The sequence below is a fragment of the Schistocerca nitens genome, chromosome 1 (assembly GCF_023898315.1).
Source record: "Schistocerca nitens isolate TAMUIC-IGC-003100 chromosome 1, iqSchNite1.1, whole genome shotgun sequence".
Classification (NCBI taxonomy): Eukaryota; Metazoa; Arthropoda; class Insecta; order Orthoptera; family Acrididae; genus Schistocerca; species Schistocerca nitens.
In genome coordinates this window covers 652,773,277-652,796,606 of record NC_064614.1, presented here as the reverse complement: position 1 = coordinate 652,796,606, position 23,330 = coordinate 652,773,277, and the positions used below count along the sequence as shown (strand labels likewise).

Genomic DNA, 23,330 nt, shown 5'->3' with positions numbered 1-23,330 from the left:
TTTACACAAATTACATGACCTGTGGGTAGACACCTAATGCTATATACCTCTAAAAACCTATCAACAAACTGTCGGATCACTGATATGCGAAATAAGAGTTGTATTTAGTTCCAAAGGTGGACAAACAAGCTGTTATGGTTATAATGTTTTGGCTCGTCAGTGTACAAAAGCTGTGGAAGCAGCAGACTTCAAAAAGACGTTCGGCTGTTTCATTTTGAGTTGTCTGTGTTTCGTTAAATTACTTCAAATGAGTCTTGGGACTCATACTAAATAAAGTCCATGCCCTCTCGTCCCCTCACCCCTAGCGTACATTTTCCCTCATTTCGAAGATTTTGTGGCTAGAACGTCCTTAATGTTCCAATTGTTAAGGTGACACCCAACTTAGGAAAAAGCAAAACATTCAGCCACTCGTCTTGCAAGACAGTTTTAACGTGCCACAGATGTCTACGATTCTAATAATAATGGTAATAATAATAATAATATTAATAATGATGAGATATATAATATGTTAATGATTTGTTTACAACTGTACTTACTACACCGCTTTAGCCGGCCGGTGTGGCCGAGCAGTTCTAGGCGCTTCAGTCTGGAACCGAGCGACCGCTACGGTCGCAGGTTCGAATCCTGCCTCGGGCATGGATGTGTGTGATGTCCTTAGGTTAGTTAGATTTAAGTAGTTCTAAGTTCTAGGGGACTGATGACCTCAGATGTTAAGTCCCATAGTGCTCAGAGCCAACTACACCGCTTTGCATAACATCCAAGAAATTGCAACTACGAGAAATGTATCATTTTAACAGCATTCGTCAAAAAATTTGAGAAGAATTGTTTCACAACTGATTTGACCCCTTATTGCCATGTGTCACGAATTGGCGTCATACAGATACGACGCCAGTAAATGGAAGGTTGACTGTTTTTAAACGCCAATTGATGTAAATGAAGATTCTACACGAACCAACAACGCCTCTGCCATTTCCTGAGTGTTTCGAGTACTTCTAGAGCGATTGCTATAAGCGCCTTTGTTCATGACTCACGCACGGGAAGTAAGCATCATTTTTTGGAGAATTACAGCTACATACAGAAGTACGATCAGTTCTGAAAATAATTTCTTTTTATAATTCTTTCATCTGAGATAATTCACACTTTGATGTAATAAAATAGTTACACGTGCAACTGAATTCGAAAATACCGTTTGCGTAAAATACGCACGATAAGGCGTTTGTGTACCTTTATGGACACATGCAAAAGATGAAATCAATTGAAGTGAAAGTAAATATTTCCGTCGATTTGTAGCACCAGAATATTTATTTGTAGCACAAGAATGTTTCAATGAACAATTTCATTCATTATTTAGGTATATATAATTTATTACACCTTTCGAATGATTCATATGAACATACGGCCTCAACACTGTGTTGAATGATAAATTTCACTTTTATTGAGATGTGAACATTCTAATAAACTGGCAATCCCCTGAAGCCTTTATTTTACTAGCGATGGGCCCCCGACGGTTTACGCTCCACGAATTGGAAATGGACGTTTGAATTCTCGAGCACCACCTGACAGTTTCAAAATGTTCTGCTAGAATTCCAATCCGGAGTAGCAAAGTATCATCAGAACGTTAAATAAAAATCTTTTACCCTACCAAATGTTGTGTTACATGTCTCAAATGACTGATGATACTCTCCTCGGGTATGCAGCCGGATAATGTAGTCATATTGACGCAATATTTCAACGAAGCATCTGGCCTCCTTTTTCAGGTGCGGAACAGTTCCGGCGAGATTGTGCATCAGCATACTCACTTCAAGATGGCGGGTAGTTTGTCCGTTGAAATGTTGTGTCAAGATGGCTACATTATCCAACTGCAGACCCAAGAAAGCATCATCAGTTATTACGCGGGGAAAGTCTACGTAAACTGGTCCCAAATGCCTGTTGTCGCAAATATACGAAAACCCGATTATATCTGACAAGTGTAGCATGTCTTAGATTTGACCTTATGTACTCCATTAGTGGTTACAAAGTATGATTTTCGATTTTTTTCTTTCAATTGAAATTTATTCAAGTATTAAGGGATTAAGAGTCTTAATAGCAACGAATGGGGAAATCCACAGACCAACAGTTCTGAAATGTAGTACTGCAGAAGAGATTAGATCGGTAGATTGCGTAACTAATGAGCAGATACTGAAAAGACAGCTTTTTAATTTACACAATACAGAATAGAAGTGAGCACTCACCATTATCAGTATTTCACTCAGCGCTACGACTGTAAATAGAGGCCTGAAGTCTATGGCTATGTGTGAGCGTGGGGTGCTGATTCTTCCAGTCGTTTCAGCCTTTATTCGGGAAGTCAGTCTTTTTTTTTTTTTTTTCTTAGTGGAGGGCGGTTTCCTTCTTGTCTTGTCTCATTCAGCTTCCTTCTGTTTGTCGTGTGGAGTTAAGAACCGTACCAGATTTGTTGTTGGTGCTAGGTACTGTCAGCCTGGACTGTGCGCCTTTACCTAGGTGGAATACCACCCGTCAGGTCGTAAGTGTACCCAAGTGGGCAGGTTTTCAGTCAAGCGACAAAATGTATCCTGTACTAAAGGCAGCTCGTAATTCACAGAGCAGCTCTGTATACACATGTTATTATTAAGATTGCTTCTAAACGTCCTTTGTCCTATACTGATATTCATGCTCTATACATTATTTAGTCAATCACAAATGTAATGTTATGGATTAAACCATTTAAACCCTTATCCGTGAAGATGGTCCATGACTGTAACCGGTCGATATTTGGGTTTTAAAATAATCGGCTGATGGTCAATCATGCTTTTTATACATCACCAATCTAATATTGGAGGGAGGTGTGAGGGGTAAAAATCATAGAGGGATACCAATGGATGAATACAGAAAGCAGTTTCAGAAGGATACGGGTTGCATTAATTAGAGCTCACATGGTCAGCTGCATCAAACCAGTCTTCGGACTGAAGACCAGAACAACCACAACAGCTGACACTGACCAAGGGCAGAAAAAAGGAGAAAAAGCCTGTAGGAAACGGCGAAGCTGATTGCCCGTTCGCGTGCTGCTGTCGTGAGAGCCTATGGAAAGCGGCTGAAGCACAGTGAAACTACGAGCAGGTGAGTGGAGGTTGGAAGATTGCCCGCTCTATAAATCAGGACAGGAAGCGAACTGTAGCATATCTGACGACGCGATACAACGCTGGTGCAGGCGCAAGTGTTTCAGAACATACCGGTCTGGTAACACTGGAACACGGGGACCTGCAGGAGACGCCCGCTGTATGTCCCTCTGTTGATCTAACAGCAGTGTCAATTACGGTTGCAGCCGGCATGGCAGCATCGAGATTGGACTGTGGATCAGTGGAAATGTATAGCCTGATAAAATGAATCACGTTTCATGTTACACCAGGACGTTGGTAGTGTTCAGTTGCTCGAGACATGCACCGCGTCAGTGTGGGGAGGGGGGGAGGGGGGAGGAGGCTGAGGAGGCGGTATATTCTTATGAGGGAGATTCACATGGGCCTCCAAGAATCTGTGATTGTAATCGAAGGCACCATGACAGCTGGGGTCTACGTAAATGTTATTGCAGACCACCTGCATCCCTTAATGCTCGTGTTCCCCGATGGCGATGGAATCTTCGAGCAGGATAAATGTCCGTGTCACAAGCTCCGAAACGTACTATATAGGAGTGTGAGAGTGAATTCTCGTTGATGTCCTGGTCACCAAATTCACCTGATTTGAACCCGAGGGAACTCATCTCCTCCGCGCGCAGAAACCACTGACCCATAATTTACTGGAATTGTGTGACGCGTGCATAATCATCTAGTACCTCTTACCTCCGCAAACCTACCAAGGACTTGTCGAAACCACGCCAAGCAGAATCGCTGCTCCCTTATTATCCGAAGATGGACGAACACGGTACTAAGCAAGCAGTCATGAATGTTTCGGCTGATTAGTGAAGGAGGGAGTGATACTGACGTAGCGGCGGCTCCTGTCGGCAGCGCTGTTGCTGTTGCCGTTGCTGGTGGCGGCGTCGGCGCCGTCGGCGTCGCAGTCGAGGTCGGGCACGAGCGTGGCGACGGTGATCTCGGAGAAGTGTCGCTGGAAGTCGGAGAACTCCATCCAGAACTCGCCGTCCGGCGCCGGCTGCAGGGCGCCCATCTGGCGCCGCGTCTCCTCGTCCAGCAGCTGCCAGCGCCCGTCCCTACCCACACACTAATCTGTTTCTGGGGCGTCACGCCACGTCTAGGCTATTGTGTTTCCAGGAGACACCCATTACAAAACTGAACAACAATATTCAGAAGAACCAAAAAGGTGAAACGAGTTTATCAGGTAAGCACCATAAAAAATATAGTGACCACAATACTCACAAACGCACACACTCGCAAATACATACACGTACACACATGGTAACATGCTTAGACTTTCGCCCCATGTGTGAGGGCCATACTGACCTTTGTTCTTCTAGACATTTTTATTCAAGGCTAGGTGTTCCCGGCAGCCGTTGCTTTACTTCAGTCTCATTAAATGGAAAACAAAGAAAACAGAAAACACACCTTTCTAATATATGTGGTAATTGGATGTACGTCCTAATTTACTTCTCTCCCTCCCTGTTCTCTGTCCATCTCCTCCTGCTTTTCCCTCTCTCTGTCCATTGCCTCCGCCCCCTTTCTCTTTCCACCTTCTCCTCCCTCCTCTCTCTCCATCTCCTCCTGCCCCCTCTCCCTTCTCTTTACCCATTACTTCCTCCCCTTTTTATGTCCATCTCCTCCTCTCCCTCTCTCTCCATCCTCTCCCGCCCCCTTTCTCTGTCCATTTCCTCTCCTCCACACCACCCCTGATATTGAACTTTGTTCATTGTTTCACATCTATTGCATATTCAGATTTCTTAGTAGTATTCTAATAATAAGCAGATAAGCCATAAATACAGCTTTCCTGTTTGCTAACAACGTTTCCCTATTATATACAGGGCGTTTCCGTAAGATCGTGTAAAAATTTAACAGGACACAGACGGCGCTCCACTGAACAGCTTTCCTCTTTGCTAACGATGTTTCACTATTATATATAGGGCATTTCCGTACGATCGTACAAAAGTCTAACAGGACACAGAGGGTGCTCCACTGAACAATTTGAGGTAGGTGGTGGTGGTGGTGGTGGTGGTTAGTGTTTAACGTCCCGTCGACAACGAGGTCATTAGAGACGGAGCGCAAGCTCGGTTTAGGGAAGGATTGGGAAGGAAATCGGCCGTGCCCTTTCAAAGGAACCATCCCGGCATTTGCCAGAAACGATTTAGGGAAATCACGGAAAACCTAAATCAGGATGGCTGGAGACGGGATTGAACCGTCGTCCTCCCGAATGCGAGTCCAGTGTGCTAACCACTGCGCCACCTCGCTCGGTTGAGGTAGGGAAGGTGAGGTCGGACAAGCCAGCTTAAAGAGATAACGGGAATAAAATCACATTACTGTGTATTTCTTTATTTACAGTAGTTACAGTTAACTGCAAATACCATCACTGACACAATGAACGTACCATTTGAACTGTGTCTTACAACATGTGCTGAAACCGACGGCCATCAACCTCAATGCAAGCATGACATCGGCTAACAAGATTCTGACGCACCCTGACAAATATCTCTGCTGTGATCCTCGTGTTGCCAGGTCCCTCGTTTCCTATTTCCAATGAACCAGTCTCCCGCATTCGTCGATCGAGAGAAATAAACACTCGTCGTTACGGAATATGTGTTTTGGGAAATGCCGGCCGCTGTGGCCGAGCGGCTTTGGACGCTTCAGTCTGGAACCGCGCGACTGCTACGGTCACAGCTTCGAATCCTGCCTCGGGCATGGATGTGTGTGATGTCCTTAGGTTAGCTAGGTTTAAATAGTTCTAAGTTCTAGGGGACTGCTGACCTCCGATGTTAAATCCCATAGCCCTCAGAGCCATTTGAACCTTTTTTTTTTTTTTTTTTTTTTTTTTTTTTTTTTTTTTTTTTTTTTTTGAAATCTTTCCGTGTACAGCCTTCCAACAGCGAGAGCATTCCAACGTAATTCCCCACACATAAGGTGCATGTCAGTCAGTTCTGCAGCTGTGCCGGTACTACATCGTATTGTACTGTACGTATCTGAAAAGCACCAAGTAATGAATGGGTCTGTCGTTGATTCATAGCAAGTTCTTTTATGGGACAATGTAAATACGATACAACAGAGCCACCTTGTGGACAAGTAAAGTAAACAAAACCTGCATCATGACTTCCTAGTAACCAGGCTCGTCCTCCTTGTTTCGTTTCAGTAAATAAATGCCTGGAGTTTGTTCTTTTGGACATGTTCGAAACAACAGAACCATGCTGAATCCGCATCTGTGATACATATTATGTAATTGAAGGTGTAGGGAAGGAAGGAAAGGAAAGGGTAGGAACTATTGACGTCAGCTACATTGGGACTTTGTGCGGCGTTAGCGGCGACGAGTGAAAATGTGTGCCGGAAAGGGATTCGAACCTGGGAACTCTGCTTACTAGGAAGTTGCGTTAATCACTGCACCATACAGCCACAGTGTTTATCGCAACTGCGCGGACTATCTCGGCACACTTCTTGGCTGATCCACACACCTGCCTAGCGCCACTCCGTCCATGGACTCCATGCTCGCTACTTTGAGATTCCCACAAGAGGTGGAACGTAAAAGTACATCGGCATTGAAGGTGATGGATTCATTGTCCATCGATGCGCCACGTCGTCGATGAAGGGTCTGACAGTACTTCGTCGTTTCTATACCAAAATACTATGGCCATAACGTATTTGGTGGTCGGGATTTCTCTGGGTGTCTTGATGGGAAATACATTCAACACTCCACTGCGGATGCACAATTACGTTCGACCTCCTGCGGGACTCTCAAATTAGGGAGTGTGGAAGAAATAGATGGGGGCGGGAATGTAGGTCGGCAGAGAGGCATGCTGAGATAGTCCGCGCAGCTGAATAAGCACTGTGTCTGGGTGACGCAGTGGTTAACGCCACTGCCTAGTAAGCAGGAGGTCGAGGGATCAAATATCGGTCCGCCACACATTTTCATAGTCGCCACTGATTCCACATAAAGTCCTTTCTCCCCGCCTATCTTTAACTTCCCCATGAACCATGGACCTTGCCGTTGGTGGGGAGGCTTGCGTGCCTCAGCGATACAGATGGCCGTACCGTACGTGCAACCACAACGGAGGGGTACCTGTTGAGAGGCCAGACAAACGTGTGGTTCCTGAAGAGGGGCAGCAGCCTTTTCAGTAGTTGCAGGGGCAACAGTCTGGATGATTGACTGACCTGGCCTTGTAACATTAACCAAAACGGCCTTGCTGTGCTGGTACTGCGAACGGCTGAAAGCAAGGGGAAACTACAGCCGTAATTTTTCCCGTAGGCATGCAGCTTTACTGTATGATTAAATGATGATGGCGTCCTCTTGGGTAAAATATTCCGGAGGTAAAATAGTCCCCCATTCGGATCTCCGGGCGGGGACTACTCAAGAGGACGTCATTATCAGGAAAAAGAAAACTGGCGTTCTACGGATCGGAGCGTGGAATGTCAGATCCCTTAACCGGGCAGGTAGATTAGAAAATTTAAAAAGGGAAATGGATAGGTTAAAGTTAGATATAATGGGAATTAGTGAAGTTCGGTGGCAGGAGGAACAAGGCTTTTGGTCGGGTGAATACAGGGTTATAAACACAAAATCAAATAGGGGCAATGCAGGAGTAGGTGTAATAATGAATAAAAATGTAGCAGTGCGGGTAAGCTACTACAAACAGCATAGTGAACGCATTATTGTGGCCAAGATAGACACGAAGCCCACGTCTACTACAGTAGTACAAGTTTATATGCCAACTAGCTCTGCAGCTGATGAAGAAATTGAAGAAATGTATGATGAGATAAAAGAAATTATTCCGGTAGTGAAGGGGGACGAAAATTTAATGGCCATGGGTGACTGGAATTCGAGAGTAGGAAAAGGGAGAGAAGGAAACATAGTAGGTGAATATGGATTAGGGGAAAGAAATGAAAGAGGAAGCCGCCTGGTAGAGTTTTGCACAGAGCATAACGTAATCATAGCTAACACTTGGTTCAAGAATCATGAAAGAAGGTTGTATACATGGAAGAATCCTGGAGATACTAGAAGGTATCAGATAGATTATATAATGGTAAGACAGAGATTTAGGAACCAGGTTTTAAATTGTAAGACATTTCCAGGGGCAGATGTGGACTCTGGCCACAATCTATTGGTTATGAACTGTAGATTAAAACTGAAGAAACTGCAAAAAGGTGGGAATTTAAGGAGATGGGACCTGGATAAACTGAAAGAACCAGAGGTTGTACAGAGTTTCAGGGAGAGCATAAGGGAACAATGGACAGGAATGGGGGAAAGAAGTACAGTAGAAGAAGAATGGGTAGCTCTGAGGGATGAAGTAGTGAAGGCAGCGGAGGATCAAGTAGGTAAAAAGACGATTGCTAGTAGAACTCCTTGGGTAACAGAAGAAATATTGAACTTAATTGACGAAAGGAGAAAATATAAAAATGCAGTAAATGAAGCAGGCAAAAAGGAATACAGACGTCTATAAAATGAGATCGACAGGAAGTGCAAAATGGCTAAGCAGGGATGGCTAGAGGACAAATGTAAGGATGCAGAGGCTTATCTCACTAGGGGTAAGATAGATACTGCCTACAGGAAAATTAAAGAGACCTTTGGAGAAAAGAGAGCCACTTGTATGAATATCAAGAGCTCAGATGGAAACCCAGTTCTAAGCAAAGAAGGGAAAGCAGAAAGGTGGAAGGAGTATATAGAGGGTCTATACATGGCGATGTGCTTGAGGACAATATTATGAAATGGAAGAGGTTGTAGATGAAGATGAAATGGGAGATAAGATACTGCGTGAAGAGTTTGACAGAGCACTGAAAGACCTGAGTCGAAACAAGGCCCCGGGAGTAGACAACATTCCATTAGAACTACTGATGGCCTTGGGAGAGCCTGTCCTGACAAAACTCTACCATCTGGTGAGCAAGATGTATGAGACAGGCGAAATACCCTCAGTCTTCAAGAAGAATATAATAATTCCAATCCCAAAGAAAGCAGGTGTTGGCAGATGTGAAAATTACCGAACTATCAGTTTAATAAATCACAGCTGAAAAATACTAACGCGAATTCTTTACAGACGAATGGAAAAACTGGTAGAAGCCGACCTCGGGGAAGATCAGTTTGGATTCCGTAGAAATATTGGAACACGTGAGGCAATACTGACCCTACGACTTATCTTAGAAGAAAGATTAAGGAAAGGCAAACCTACGTTTCTAGCATTTGTAGGCTTAGAGAAAGCTTTTGACAATGTTGACTGGAATACTCTCTTTCAAATTCTAAAGGTGGCAGGGGTAAAATACAGGGAGCGAAAGGCTATTTACAATTTGTACAGAAACCAGATGGCAGTTATAAGAGTGGAGGGGCATGAAAGGGAAGCAGTGGTTGGGAAAGGTGTGAGACAGGGTTGTAGCCTTTCCCCGATGTTATTCAATCTGTATATTGAGCAAGCAGTAAAGGAAACAAAAGATAAATTCGGAGTAGGTATTAAAATCCATGGAGAAGAAATAAAAACTTTGAGGTTCGCCGATGACATTGTAATTCTATCAGAGACAGCAAAGGACTTGGAAGACCAGTTGAGCGAAATGGACAGTGTCTTGAAAGGAGGATATAAGATGAACATCAACAAAAGCAAAACGAGGATAATGGAATGTAGTCGAATTAAGTCGGGTGATGCTGAGGGAATTAGATTAGGAAATGAGACACTTAAAGTAGTAAAGGAGTTTTGCTATTTGGGGAGCAAAATAACACATGATGGTCGAAGTAGAGAAGATATAAAATGTAAACTGGCAAAAGCAAGGAAAGCGTTTTTGAAGAAGAGAAATTTGTTACCATCAAGTATAGATTTAAATATCAGGAAGTCGTTTCTGAAAGTATTTGTATGGAGTGTAGCCATGTATGGAAGTGAAACATGGACGATAAATAGTTTGGACAAGAAGAGAATAGAAGCTTTCGAAATGTAATGTTACAGAAGAATGCTGAAGATTAGATGGGTAGATCACATAACTAATGATGAAGTATTGAATAGAATTGGGGAGAAGAGGAGTATGTGGCACAACTTGACAAAAAGATGGGACCGGTTGGTAGGACATGTTCTGAGGCATCAAGGGATCACAAATTTAGCATTGGAGGGCAGCGTGGAGGGTAAAAATCGTTGAGGGAGACCAAGAGATGAATACACTAAACAGATTCAGAAGGATGTAGGTTGCAGTAAGTACTGGGAGATGAAGTAGCTTGCACAGGATAGGGTAGCATGGAGAGCTGCATCAATCCAGTCTCAGGACTGAAGACCACAACAACAACAATCTTTAACTTTATACACATATATATGTCTAACCGAATGTTCATTAGAATATTCTGTAAACATTTCAAGTATATCGCTGAAGAACTTATAGAGATTTTTGGTAATAATGTTTCCCCATTATATACACTGAAGCGCCAAAGAAACTGGTGTAGGCATGCGTATTCAAATACAGAGATATGTAAGCAGGCAGAATACGGCGCTGCGGTCGGCAACGCCTATATAAGACAACGAGTGCCTGGCGCAGTTGTTAGTTCGGTTAATACTCCTACGATGGCAGGTTATCAAGATTTAAATGAGTTTGAACGTGGTGTTATAGTTGGCACACTAGCGATGGGACTCTCTCCGAGGCAACGATGAAGTGGAGATTTTCCCGTACGACTATTTCACGAATGTACCGTGAATATCACGAATCCGGTAAAATACAAAATCTCCGACATCACTGAGGGCGGAAAAAGATCCTGGGAGGACGGGAGCAACGACGACTGAAGAGAATCGTTCCACGTGACGGAAGTGCAACCCTTCCGCAAATTGCTGCAGGTTTGATTGCTGAGCCATCAACCAGTGTCAGCGTGCGAACCATTCAACGAAATATCATCGAAATGGGCTTTCGGAGCCGAAGGCCCACTCGTATATCGTTGATGACTGCACGACACAAAGCTTTACGCGTCGCCTGGACCCGTCAACACCGAAATTGGACTGTTGATGAGTGGAAACATGTTGTCTGGTCGGACGAGTCTCGTTTCAAATTGTATCGAGCGGATGGACGTCCACGGGTACGGAGCCAACCTCATGAATCCATAGACCCTACCTGTTATCAGGGGAATGTTCAAGCTTGTGGAGGCTATGTAATGGTGAGGGGCGTGTGCAGCTGAAGTGATTGGGAATCCTGATACGTCTAGATACGGCTGTAACAGGTGACACGTACTTAAGCATCCTGTCTGATCACTCGCATCCATTCATGTCCATTATGAATTTCGACGACTTCGGCAATTCCAGTAGGACAACGCGACACCCCAGACTTCCAGAATTGCTACAGAGTGGCTCCAGAAACACTCTCCTGAGATTAAACATTTCCGCTGGCCACCAAACTCCCCAGGCATGAACATTATTGAGCATATCTGGAATGCCCTGCAACGTGCTGTTCAGAAGAAATCTCCATCCCCTCATACTCTTACGGATTTATGGACAGCCCTGCAGGATTGACGGTGTCAGTTCCCTCGAACACTACTTCAGACATTAGTCGAGTCCATGTCACGTCGTGTTGCGGCACTTCTGCGTGCTCGCGGGAGCTCTACACGATTTTAGGCAGGTGTACTGGTGTCTTTGGCTCTTCAGTGCATTACGTGTTATTTACATACGCGTATAATATAAAGGCTCTCCATTTTAACTGAAAACACTGAAATATTTCTAAAACCACGCAACGGATCAAAAAAAGTTATAATTCCAAATTGTATGGCTCGGAAGAGGACATCTAATGATACCATACTTGACCCGCCACCCCGCCCCATGGTTGGATGGCGAGGGTGTGGCTCTGAAATCTTTAATGGAAACCCGCGTTTTTTTTTATTTTAGATTACGATTTGACAGCAGAATCTACGTACGTTTTGTCTGAAATATTCTCTTAGTTTCGGCACAGATGCCGCTGTAATCAGAGGAATAGAAATGGGTACACAACAGTAATTTGCGACCTGCTACTCAATGGCCCTTGAATATCCAGTGGCACGTGGAACCCATCTCCATGTTGCGAGGGTACGACATGCCAGTATTTCATAACTTCTAATTGGAAAATTCATTCACAACGTTGTATTCCTCCGACATATCGAACAGGAGACTACTCAACGTGCCACTGTGGCCGCGTATCATAACAGGCAGTACACTGCGACCGGAGCTCATGTATCACGCAGACGTAGAACAGATAACGGCTCTAAACATTACGGTGCTTGCACCGTGTTTGCAGCACCTACATATCATCTCGAGAACAGACGTGCAAGTAGACCATGAATATTGCAACCACAGAAGAAAAAACTGAAATATCCTGATTTACGGAGAATGAAGGAGAAAGGTTGAGGCTGCTGTTGCCTTTTATGGCTAGCAGTTTCCAGAGAAAACTCGTTCTAGTTCTTTCTTTGTAAAAGGTTGTGAACGCCTTTATGTCTGGTGGCAGCGTTCATACTGGCAAAAGAAAACGAAGCAGACGTGTTACTGGAGAAGCTAATAAAATAGCTGTCCTAGCGGCAGTGCACCACAACCCACGGATAAGCGCCTGGAAATTACACCGCGATTCCCGTATGTTCCTAGATAGTAGTAATAATATTGCGTCGTCATAAGTATCATCCATACCACGTATCATTGCGTCAAGAACTTCATGGCACCGATTCCATAGCCGGATAGTATTTTGTGAAGGTGCACTTCAACAAATGCAGACGACCCCCGTTCTTTACCAGGGTGCTATTTTCCGATGAGTCTACATTCACAAACCATGGTAGCGTTAACCGGCATAACATGCACTACCGGAGTGTAGACAATACCTGCTGGTAACGGTAAGTTGACCATCAATGTGGCGTCACAGGGAACAAACTCATTGGTCCGTATCGTGTTTATGGCACGTTGAATGGATGCAAATATCGAACGTTTTTTGGAACAGTAACGACCTGTACTACTGCAGGATGCTGCCCTGGACGTCGACAATGTATGCGGTTCCAGCATGAGGGGTTGCCCAGCGCATTACGAAGCTGAAGCACGGGAGGTATTACATCGTGTTTACACTGGTCTGTGGATCGGCAGTTGTGGCCCTATTAATTGGCCCGCTAGGTCACCGGATTTGACGTCACCAGATGTCTTTCTGTGAAGATATTTAAAAGATAAGGCGCACCAGCAAGTGACAACAGGCCGTGAAGACACGGTCGGTCGCATCAGAAATGCCTGTGCTGACATTCCCGCAGATGTGCTTCTGTCCTGCGTGCGGGCATTTGAAAAGCGGATCACTAAGTGTATTGAAGTTGGCGGTACTACGTTTGAACACTTATTCCATTTGCAAAAGTAGAGGAGCGTTCGCCACGAGCAGCGGCCACGGTGGCACGTCGAGTAGTGCCCTGTTCGATATGTGGAAGGAATACATCGTTGTGAATGGGGTTTCCAATTAGAAGTTATGAAATGCTTGCCTGTCCCAAGCTCGCAACATGAAGGTGGGGTCCCATGTGCCATTGGTTATTGAAGGGCCATTGAGTAGCATCCGTAAATTGCGATTGTGCACCCATTCTTATTCCTCCGACTGCAGCGCCAGCTATGACGTAACAAACAATTGTTTCAGACAAAATGTACTCGTATGTACATTTCGCCGTAGGCTCGTAATCTGCAGTAAAAAACGGGGGTTCCATTGAAGAAATCCAAAGTTACCCTACGCCAACAACGCACGAGCTGAGGTGGTGGGTCGAGAGTGGTAGCGTTGGTTGTCCCTCTCAGAGGCAGACCAACTGGAATAATAACTTTTTTGATCCGATGTGTAGTTTCCGAGACATTTCGATGTGTCAAATTAAAATGAACACCTGTGTACTAAAAAGAGGTACGTAAAAAACACGCACTTGTTCGAAAGCAACGTTCTACATATACATCTACGTGATTGCTATTCACAATAAATTGCCTGGCAGAGGGTTCAATGAACCACCTTCAAGCTGTCTCTCTACCGTTCCACTCTCGAACGGCGCGCGGGAAAAAAGAGAACTTAATTTTTTATGTGCGAGCCCTGATTTCTCTTATTTTCTCGTAATGATCATTTCTCCCTATGTAGGTGGCTGCCAACTGAATATTTTCGCAATCGGAGGAGAAAACTGGTGATTGAAATTTCATGAGAAGATCCCGTCGCAACGAAAAACACCTCTGTTTTAACGATTGCCACTCCAATTCACGTATCATGTCTGTGGGACTATCGCCCCTACAAAACAAGCTGCCCTTCTTTGAACGTTTTCGATGTCATCCGTCAGTCCCATCTGATGCGGATCCCACACCGCACAGCAATACTCCAGAATAGGGCGGACAAGCATGGTGTAAGCAGTCTCTTTAGTAGACCTGTTGCACCTTCTATGTGTTCTGCCAATGAATCGCAGTCTTTGGTTGGCTCTACCCACAACATTATCTATGTGATCGTTCCAATTTAGGGTATTTATAATTGTAATCGCTAAGTATTTAGTTGAATTTACAGCCCTCACATTTGTGTACCTTATCGCGTAATCGAAATTTAGCGAATTTCTTTTACTACTCATCTGAATAACTTCACACTTTTCTTTATTCAGAGTCAATTGCCACTTTTAGCACCACACAGATATCTTATCTAAATAATTTTGCAATTCGTTTTGGTTATCTGATGACTTTACAAGACGGTAAATGACAGCATCGTCTGCAAACAATCTAAGACGGCTGCTAAGATTGTCTTCTATATCGTTAATATAGATCAGGAACAAAAGAGGGTCTATAACACTTCCTTGGGGAGCGCTGGATATTATTTCTTTTTTCCTCGATAATTTTTCGTCTATTACTACGAACTGTGACCTTTCTGACAGGAAATCACGAATCCAGTCGCACAACTGAGGCGATATTCCATAGGCACGCAGTCTGGTTAGAAGACGCTTGTGAGGAACGGTGTCGAAAGCCTTCTGAAAATCTAAAAATATGGAATCAATTTGACATCCCCTATCGATAGCACTCATTACTTCCTGAGTATAAAGAGCTTGTTGTGTTTCGTAAGAACGATATTTTCTGATTCCGTGCTGACTACGTGTCAATAAATCGTTTTCTTCGAGGTACTTCATAATGTTAGAATAGAGTATATGTTCCAAATCCCTACGGCAATATGGACCTGTAATTCCCTTTTTGGGTATTGGTGTGACTTGAGCAGTTTTCCAGTCTTTAGATATGGATCTTTCTGTGAGCGAGTGGTTGTATATAATTTCTAAATATGGAGCTATTGTTTCAGCATACTCTGAGAGGAACCTGACTGGTATACAATCTGGACCGGAAGTCTAGCTTTTATTAAGTGATTTAAGCTGCTTTGCGACACCGAGGATTTCTATTTCTTGTTTCTCATCTTGGCAGTTGTTCTTGACTGGAATTATGGACATTTACATCGTCTTCTTTGGTGAAGGAGTTTCGGAAAATCGTGTTTAATAACTCTGCTTTAGTTGCACTGTCATCAGAGACTTCACCGTTGTTATCGCGCAGTGAAGGTATTGATTGCGTCTTGCCACTGGTGTGCTTTATGTATGACCAGAATCTCTTTGGATTTTATACCAGATTTCGAGACAGAGTTTCGTTGTGGAAATTACTGAAAGCATCTCGCGTTGAAGTATGAACTATATTTCGAACTTCTGCAAAACTTTGCCAATCTTGGGGATTTTGCGTTCTTTTAAATTTGGCATGCTTTTTTCGCTGCCTCTGCAACAGCGATCTGACCCGTTTAGTGTACCGTGAGAGATCAGTACCATCACTTATTAATTTATGTGGTATACATCTCTCAACTGCTGTCGATACTATCTCTTAGAAATCAGTCCGCTCTTTTTCTACACTTACATGATCAGATCGGAAGGAGTGCAGACTGTCTCTTAAAAAGGCGTTAAGAGCATTTTTATCAGCTTTTTAAAATAGATATACTTTGCGTTTCTTTTTGGTGGTTTTAGGTGTTACGGTATTCAGCCTAGCAGCTACTGCCTTGCAGTCGCTAATCCCAGTATTCATCACAATACTTACTATTTGTCCAGGATTATTTGTTGATAAGAGGTCAAGTATGCTTTCGCAACCATTTACGCTTCGAGTAGGCTCATGAACCAATTGTTCAAAATAATTTTCTGAGAAAGCATTTAATTACAATTTTGGATGACGTTTTATGCCTGCCGCCGGCTTTAAACGTATAATTTTTCCAGCATATCGAGGGTAGATTAAAATCACCACCGAATTGTATGAGTGGGGTATCTATTTGAAATAATACTCGTTTTCTTTGAACTGTTAAGCAACTATATCCTCTGAGTCGGGGGGTCGGTAAAACGACCCAATTAGTAGTTTAGTCCGATTGCCAAGTATAACCGCTACCCATACTATTTCGCAGGAAATATCTACTTTAGTTTCACTACAAGGCAAACTACTCCTGAAACACTAAATACTCCACCACCAATTGTATTTAATTGTATTTAATCTTTCTTTAGCCAGCTCTCTGTGCCTATAACTATTTGAGCTTCAGTGCTTTCTATTAGGGCTTGGAGCTCTGGTTCTTTCCCAACACAACTACGCCAATTTACGACTACAATACCGATCGTTTCTACAACCAACTTACTGTGTTTTACCTGTCCCCTTTTAGACGGACGCCCTTTCTGTGGTTCCCTGAGGCCCTCTAACCTAAAAAACCGCCCAGTCCCCTCCACACAGCCCCCGCTACCCGCTTCCTGTGTGTAGTGGACTCCTGGCCTATTAAGCGGAACCCGGAAACCCACCACCCGATGGCGCAAATCAAGGAATCTGCAGCCTACACGGTCACAGAACCGCCTGAACCTCTGATTCTGACCCTCCATTCGGCTCTGCACCAAAGGACCTTAGGCGGTTCTATCTACGATTCTGCAGATGGCGAGTTCGGCTTTAATCTCGCAAGCAAGATTGGCAGTTCTTACCATTTCCGCTAGCCGCCCAAACCCAGAGAGGATCTCCTTCGATCCAAAGCGACATACGTCATTGGTACCGACATGAGCCACCACCTGCAGTTGGCTGCACGCTGTACTCTTCATGGCATCCGGAAGCAGCCTTTCCACATTCGGAATGGCTCCCCCGGCATGCATACGGAGTGCACACTGGCTTCCTTCCCCTCCTTGGCAGCCATGTTCCTAAGGGGCTCCATTACGCGCCTAACGTTGGAGCTCCCAACTACCAGCAAACCCACCCTCTGTGAACGCCCAGACCTTGCGGGCCGAGAAGCTTCCTTTGGGACAGGGTGAACGACTGCATCCAGCTCAGAGACATCATCAGCCACAGATAACGCCTGAAACCAGCTCTTCAAACGAACCGGAGAGGCCCTACAATTGGCCCCTCGCAATGTTTTTCGCTGCCTGCCAGACTTTGGAATGATCTCCCACTTGACCGTGGGTGAGGGGTCAACCTCAGTGCAGGCAGTTCCCAGAGTGGCCACAGCAGTGGACCGAATGGGGGACACGTGGGACGCGCTCGACATCTCTCGCATCCCCGCGTCCGACCCCCCACAGTGATGCCCCTTGGCAGCAGCCTCAAGCTGAGTGATGGAGGCCAATGCAGCATGGAGTTGTGAGCGAAGGTTCGTCAACTCAGCTCGCATCTGTACACAGCAATCACAATTCCTATCCATTACTGCAGTCGCTCCCGTTTGAAGTTTGTAAAAATATAGAACAGGCGAACGGTGTACTTGCCTTCTTAGCAGCAGGAACACGAGGTTCCCTGTCACTGGTGGTCTATCCGACACTCGTTGTGTCATAATTTCAAAGCAAGCGGTGAAGATTCGGAGATTTATGATTTTGTACAAACGAAGCTTTACTATTTTATTTATTTTTATTAATATAGATAACAAAACAAAAAAAATTGTTGTATCGATCCATAAACTTTTCTATGCCTTCTGTAGACTCAGTTGCTGCCAACTTGTTAAGCTTTCCACTAACATTCTCTTTCAGTTCGTTGTCGTTTTCATCGTTCTTTCCGCCCAAAAAGAGCATTCAGTTTGGGAAAAAACGACAAACACCTGGGGGACGAGTCAGGGCTATAGGCGGATGTCCGAAAAATTCCAACTGCCGAAGCAGATCAGTCGTCAACCCAGCAGAAGGCGGGTGAGTGTTCTAGTGAAGAAGCTCAGTGTCTCTGATCAACAATTCGAACCGTTTGTTTTCTACAACGCGACGTTGTCGGTGAAGCGTCTGAAAGTAGTGCACCCTTTCTATCTCAAAACACTGTGGCCATATCCTATTTGGTGATCAAAATTTCTTCGGGTGTTTTTGGTTTTGTTGGGGATTGTTAATGATGGCATTCCATTGAGTGGCGGTTTCTTTCTAGACTTTTATGCGACACCCAGGGCTCAGCACCAATAAGTATGTGATCCAAATATTCCGTCATCTTTGTCGCATGAAATGAGAAACTTCAATGAAGTTCCCGTTCCTTGTCTTTTGGATTCGTCTGTCAAAAGTAGAGCAATCCTCCTAATATACACTTTTCTATACGGCAAATCATCACTAACGGTTTTATAAATTACTGACCGTGAATTCTCAGTAAAGGACAAGTTCATACCGCAAGCAGTAAAACGTCTATCTTGTTGAATGTTTTCCCTCAGTCCTTGATTTCAGTTTGTCAGTCACAACTCAAGGAAAGCCTGAATATTCGTTCGTCCGCATTTAAACAGCCACAGTCATCATACTTCCATGAACTTAAATAGGTCGGTCGCTTTTTGCATTGAGAAACCATATTACACTACGAACCTCACATTTAGAGGGACCGTTAATTTTGCCAAACATCTTAAAATCGCACGAAAATTCTCTTTTGGGCTTAGCGTCGCACTAGTGCCAGCGATTAGGAAGGTGATAGGGGGGCGGGGGCGGGGGCGGTGGTGGGGAGTGGGGGGGCGGGGGGACAGTTGCGCGGCACGTCAGATCAAAAGTTTCTTTTGTTTTAAAATGGCCATTGTAAGTGGGACGAAACAACGTAATATTTCGTTAATTTCATGCATTAATAAAACTAATACTGTACCCGTAACGTGAACTTCTAAAACCCAGGCGACCCCGCTGATACACAGTAAGTGTGGTTGTGACAAGACGAGGAACATTAAAATGGGGGCAACTTCGTGGACGTTCGTTAATCGGATGGCTTCATCGGAAGTAATAGCTATCGATCACTACTAATACTTATGTAACAGTTTCATCAGAACCTGACTGTTCCGAAGGCTTGTGCGCTTGTTCTGTGTTGCTGACACAGTTTCGCAGAACTTATCGACTAAATGTCAACGGAAGTGGACTCACGTTGGCACTAACGTTTCGGATCGATACCACGGCATCATGCCACTACGTGAGTTATCGTTATCATTCGTTGCACCAGGTCGTGTTAAATATTAATCCTTCCGTCACACGCAGTCCTTTTCTTTACAAAATCATTTCAATCTACAACTCACCAACGCAATGTTATCATCAACTGACACAATTTTTTTGAGATTGATAATTCCGTGAGTACCAAGGAATCGTCATGGCCATATTGTGAACAAAATGTGAATACAGCTTATTACTCTGAAATTTTTTACGTACATTGCGTGAACAACAGAAGCCCCGAGGATCAGATTTATGAACACGTGTGTAGTGTGTAGAGGGAATGGTTGACTCATTGTAGATACAAGCGAATGCTTTCTATATTCACATTTTCAGTAGTTTCTGACATTCGCCGGTAACATGAGAAAGATAATAGCGAATTGAAGAGACAACATCGGTGGAAGTTTTTTGGAATTCAGAGCCGTCTGGCACGTTGTTTTGCAAGGGAAGTAGCAGCAAACGGCGAAATTGTATTGAAATTTCACGTCATATAGATGTGGAGGCACTAGCTACTAGTGAATATTCTTTACACTTTACTGCTTTCTTCAGACTGATACTACATTCATACTTTAATAAGTATGGCGGGGCAAAATCAAAATTCTAGTTTGGTTTGCGAAAAGTATTTTTTTCTTTTAGAATGTTGCGAAAGCTTGTAGGTCGCGAGTGCGTAGCGATGGCGGTGGTGGTGGTGGTGGTCGTCGGCGTGTTGCCCTCCCTTAATCATCGCGGGCAATGCTCTTACAGACAAAACGCGCAAAGTCTTCTGGAAATAATCTTATAGACAGTGACTAAGCCATTTCTCCGAAATATATTTTCTTCCAGTCATGCTAGAATAGAATGGTGTGGAGTAGGCCTTCCGTGAAGTTTTGAAAATGTGAGAGAGATACTGCTAGATGTGTAACTCTGAGAGTGGGTGGTGGGTCGTATCTGGATATCTCAGTCCCAGACCGGAATGCACTTTTAATCTGCCGGTATGTTTCAAAGGAGAGACCGCTCCGCTGAAGAATGAAAGGTTCTTTCTGCAAACAGAGCATATTGCGTCGAGTTTCCCCTTGGTTCTGCATTAATTTTAAATGTACCGTTATTGTTATTTATTTCCGAAATTTCGTATGTACGTGTGATGACTGTAAACACAGTGAGAAAAAATACTTTGAAACAACTAAGGCAGAAGTCTGCAGAGTGTTTTATGGCTGAGTTATAGAACACATACCCCTACAATCTTAGGTTCAACGTAAGAAAAGTCTTCAAACAAGGTTGTTCAGGCGGAATGTGTTGAAACGAGAGTGATTCTGGGTGTACATAGCGGCATTAAGATGAAATACGGAATGTGTGACATCGTAATTTGGTGTGGGATATGTGTTCGTTGAAAGGTATTACATGTTAACCAGACTGGTTTCCCACAGTATTCATTTATTACTTAACACGAATGCAAAAACTCCACGACTAGAAACTATCCCGTTGTTACCCACCTGAACTTGTTCCAAGTTACTAATCACTTCAGTGTCGGCAGTAGTTAAACTCAGTCCCTCCTTCGGTCTTCGACAGAGTGGCTTAACATTTAACATTCCCCGCGATTCAATATTCCTGGACTGGCGGAAATTTCTGAGAGCGGTGCAGCTGTTATCCACTGCAAATCCAAAAAGAAAAGAGGGCTGGTCGTTTCCGTGGTATAATACTTTGAATTAAAAAAATGGCGTAATTCTTGTCTCACGAGCTTGCGGAATATCGAAGAAAACTAAACTGACGAGCTCAAGAACACAAAGCATTCCCTGTCTGTGACGAGAGTACAGTAATTGTCCATGCGGCGTAATGTCCCGAGACAACTAAACAAGGATACAAATGTGAACATCTGTTTGGTTGTAATCTATAGCGCCTTACTTTCCCGCTTATTACTGAATTCTTGATTTGATAAACTTTCGTGGCGGAAGCAAGCAGAGTTTGGTTTCTAAATGCATGCATTTTCTCTTAACTTTTAGTCTGAGTTTTTATTCGAGTCTATATCATTTATCGTCAGACAAAAACAGCTACTTTATCAACGAAGTTTAGACAGCTTAACCTAGGCATAATACTATTGTCGAAAAGCAATGTTATTCTTGTTGCTCATAGTATAATGTCTACGAGAGTTTGGATATCGATCGAGAGCCGCATTATACCCCTAATATTTTCAGTTTGTATTGTTTCCTGTGAAACAACTCTGATTTACGTATAGGAAGAACAGACCAATAAACCAGTGTAGCAGAAGTATGTTTAGGAAAACAAGATGGCGACTATCGTATTGAAATAAACAGACTCATAATGGAGCAGTCATAATCTGGGAATTCAGGGATGACCTTGGATTCCCTACTCTTTACAATTTACAGCTTCAAGTCGCAATATGGAAAGTTCGCACAATGGATGCTCTACCCCAGGTGGTAACTCTGATGAGGAATCCACCATTACATCATGTAATGCAATGGGACCTAGGATTCTGCGGAGTCCCAACATTTGCCGGCCGGTGTGGCCGTGCGGTTAAAGGCGCTTCAGTCTGGAACCGCGTGACCGCTACGGTCGCAGGTTCGAATCCTGCTTCGGGCATGGATGTGTGTGATGTCCTTAGGTTAGTTAGGTTTAAGTAGTTCTAAGATCTAGGGGACTGATGACCACAGAAGTTAAGTCCCATAGTGCTCAGAGCCATTTGAACCATTTTTGAAGTCCCAACATTTGCGATGAAGAAACGATGAAATATATAGAAAAGCCTTCCAAGTTTCAGTTCAAGAAGAAGTACTACTTTGGAACCTTAAATGTAAATTCTCTTCTGAAAACTGGGAAACAAAAGGAATTAGAATTATTTATGCAGAAGAACGATATACAGATTGTAGCAGTTCAGGAAACACGATTCTTAGATGAGGATGTAGTTGATACACTCCATTATAGAATTTATAAAGGGAAACCAGCAGTGAGAATAACGGAAAACATGCCGATGTTTGGAACAGCATTTTATGTAAACAAAAAAATCGTAGATAGTGTAACAGAATTTAGATCGAATTCGGAAAGGATATCCATGTTAACAATGAAGTGCAAGAGTAAAGGTTACACCCTCATAAACTGTCATGCAACTATAAATGCTGACAACAGAAGAAATCTAGAGAAAGTAAATAAATTCTGGGGTCTTTTAGAATCTGAAATTTCTATCATACCTAAAAAGAACGTTAAAATACTTATTGGTGACTTCAATGCGCAAATTGGGAGGGAAAAGAAATTTAGAACTAAAGTAGGTGAATATTTCAAGAAAGCATTTGACTGTATAGACAGAGAAACGATAGATAAGGTCATTAGAGAATTTGGTGTTAAATCAAAACTAGCAAACATAATTCGTGAAACACTAACAGGTACAGTATCTAAAGTCAAATTTATGGGAGAAGTATCTCAGCCTTTTGAAATAATAACTGGTGTTAGACAAGGTGACGGTTTATCACCTTTACTGTTTAACTGTGCTCTAGAAAAAATTGTAAGGATCTGGAATTCGGAGCTAAAAAATCACAAAATTGAACCAATAACTCTGGGAAGGAAAACAAATGGAATTAAAGTAAACTGCTTGGCTTTTTCGGATGATTTCGCAATACTTTCACAAAACCTGACAGAAGCAGTTACTCAAATAAACATTCTGGAAAAGTTAGCAAACAGAACTGGTCTCAAAATTTCAGCTGAAAATACAAAATTCATGACAAATATAAAAAATGCACCAAAATACATAGAAACACAAATAGGTAAAATAGAGCGAGTAAATAAATTTAAATATCTTGGAGAAACTATACAACAGAATGGACTAGAAAAATCTGCAATAGATGTAAGAATTAACAAAATGGAAAGAGCGTATGGTTTGACCAAAAATATTT

The 23,330-nt window shown here is 43.3% G+C and overlaps 1 protein-coding gene across 1 annotated transcript in view; it reads right to left on the bottom strand.

The window, feature by feature from the left end:
- The window catches only part of LOC126192850 (calpain-9-like), a 68,009-nt gene that overhangs the window by 28,648 nt on the left and 16,031 nt on the right, over window positions 1–23,330 (bottom strand). Inside the window, exon 3 of the mRNA XM_049932640.1 lies at window positions 4,033–4,198. Coding sequence (XP_049788597.1) covers window positions 4,033–4,198 — 166 coding nt within the window. The remainder of the gene's footprint in view (window positions 1–4,032; window positions 4,199–23,330) is intronic.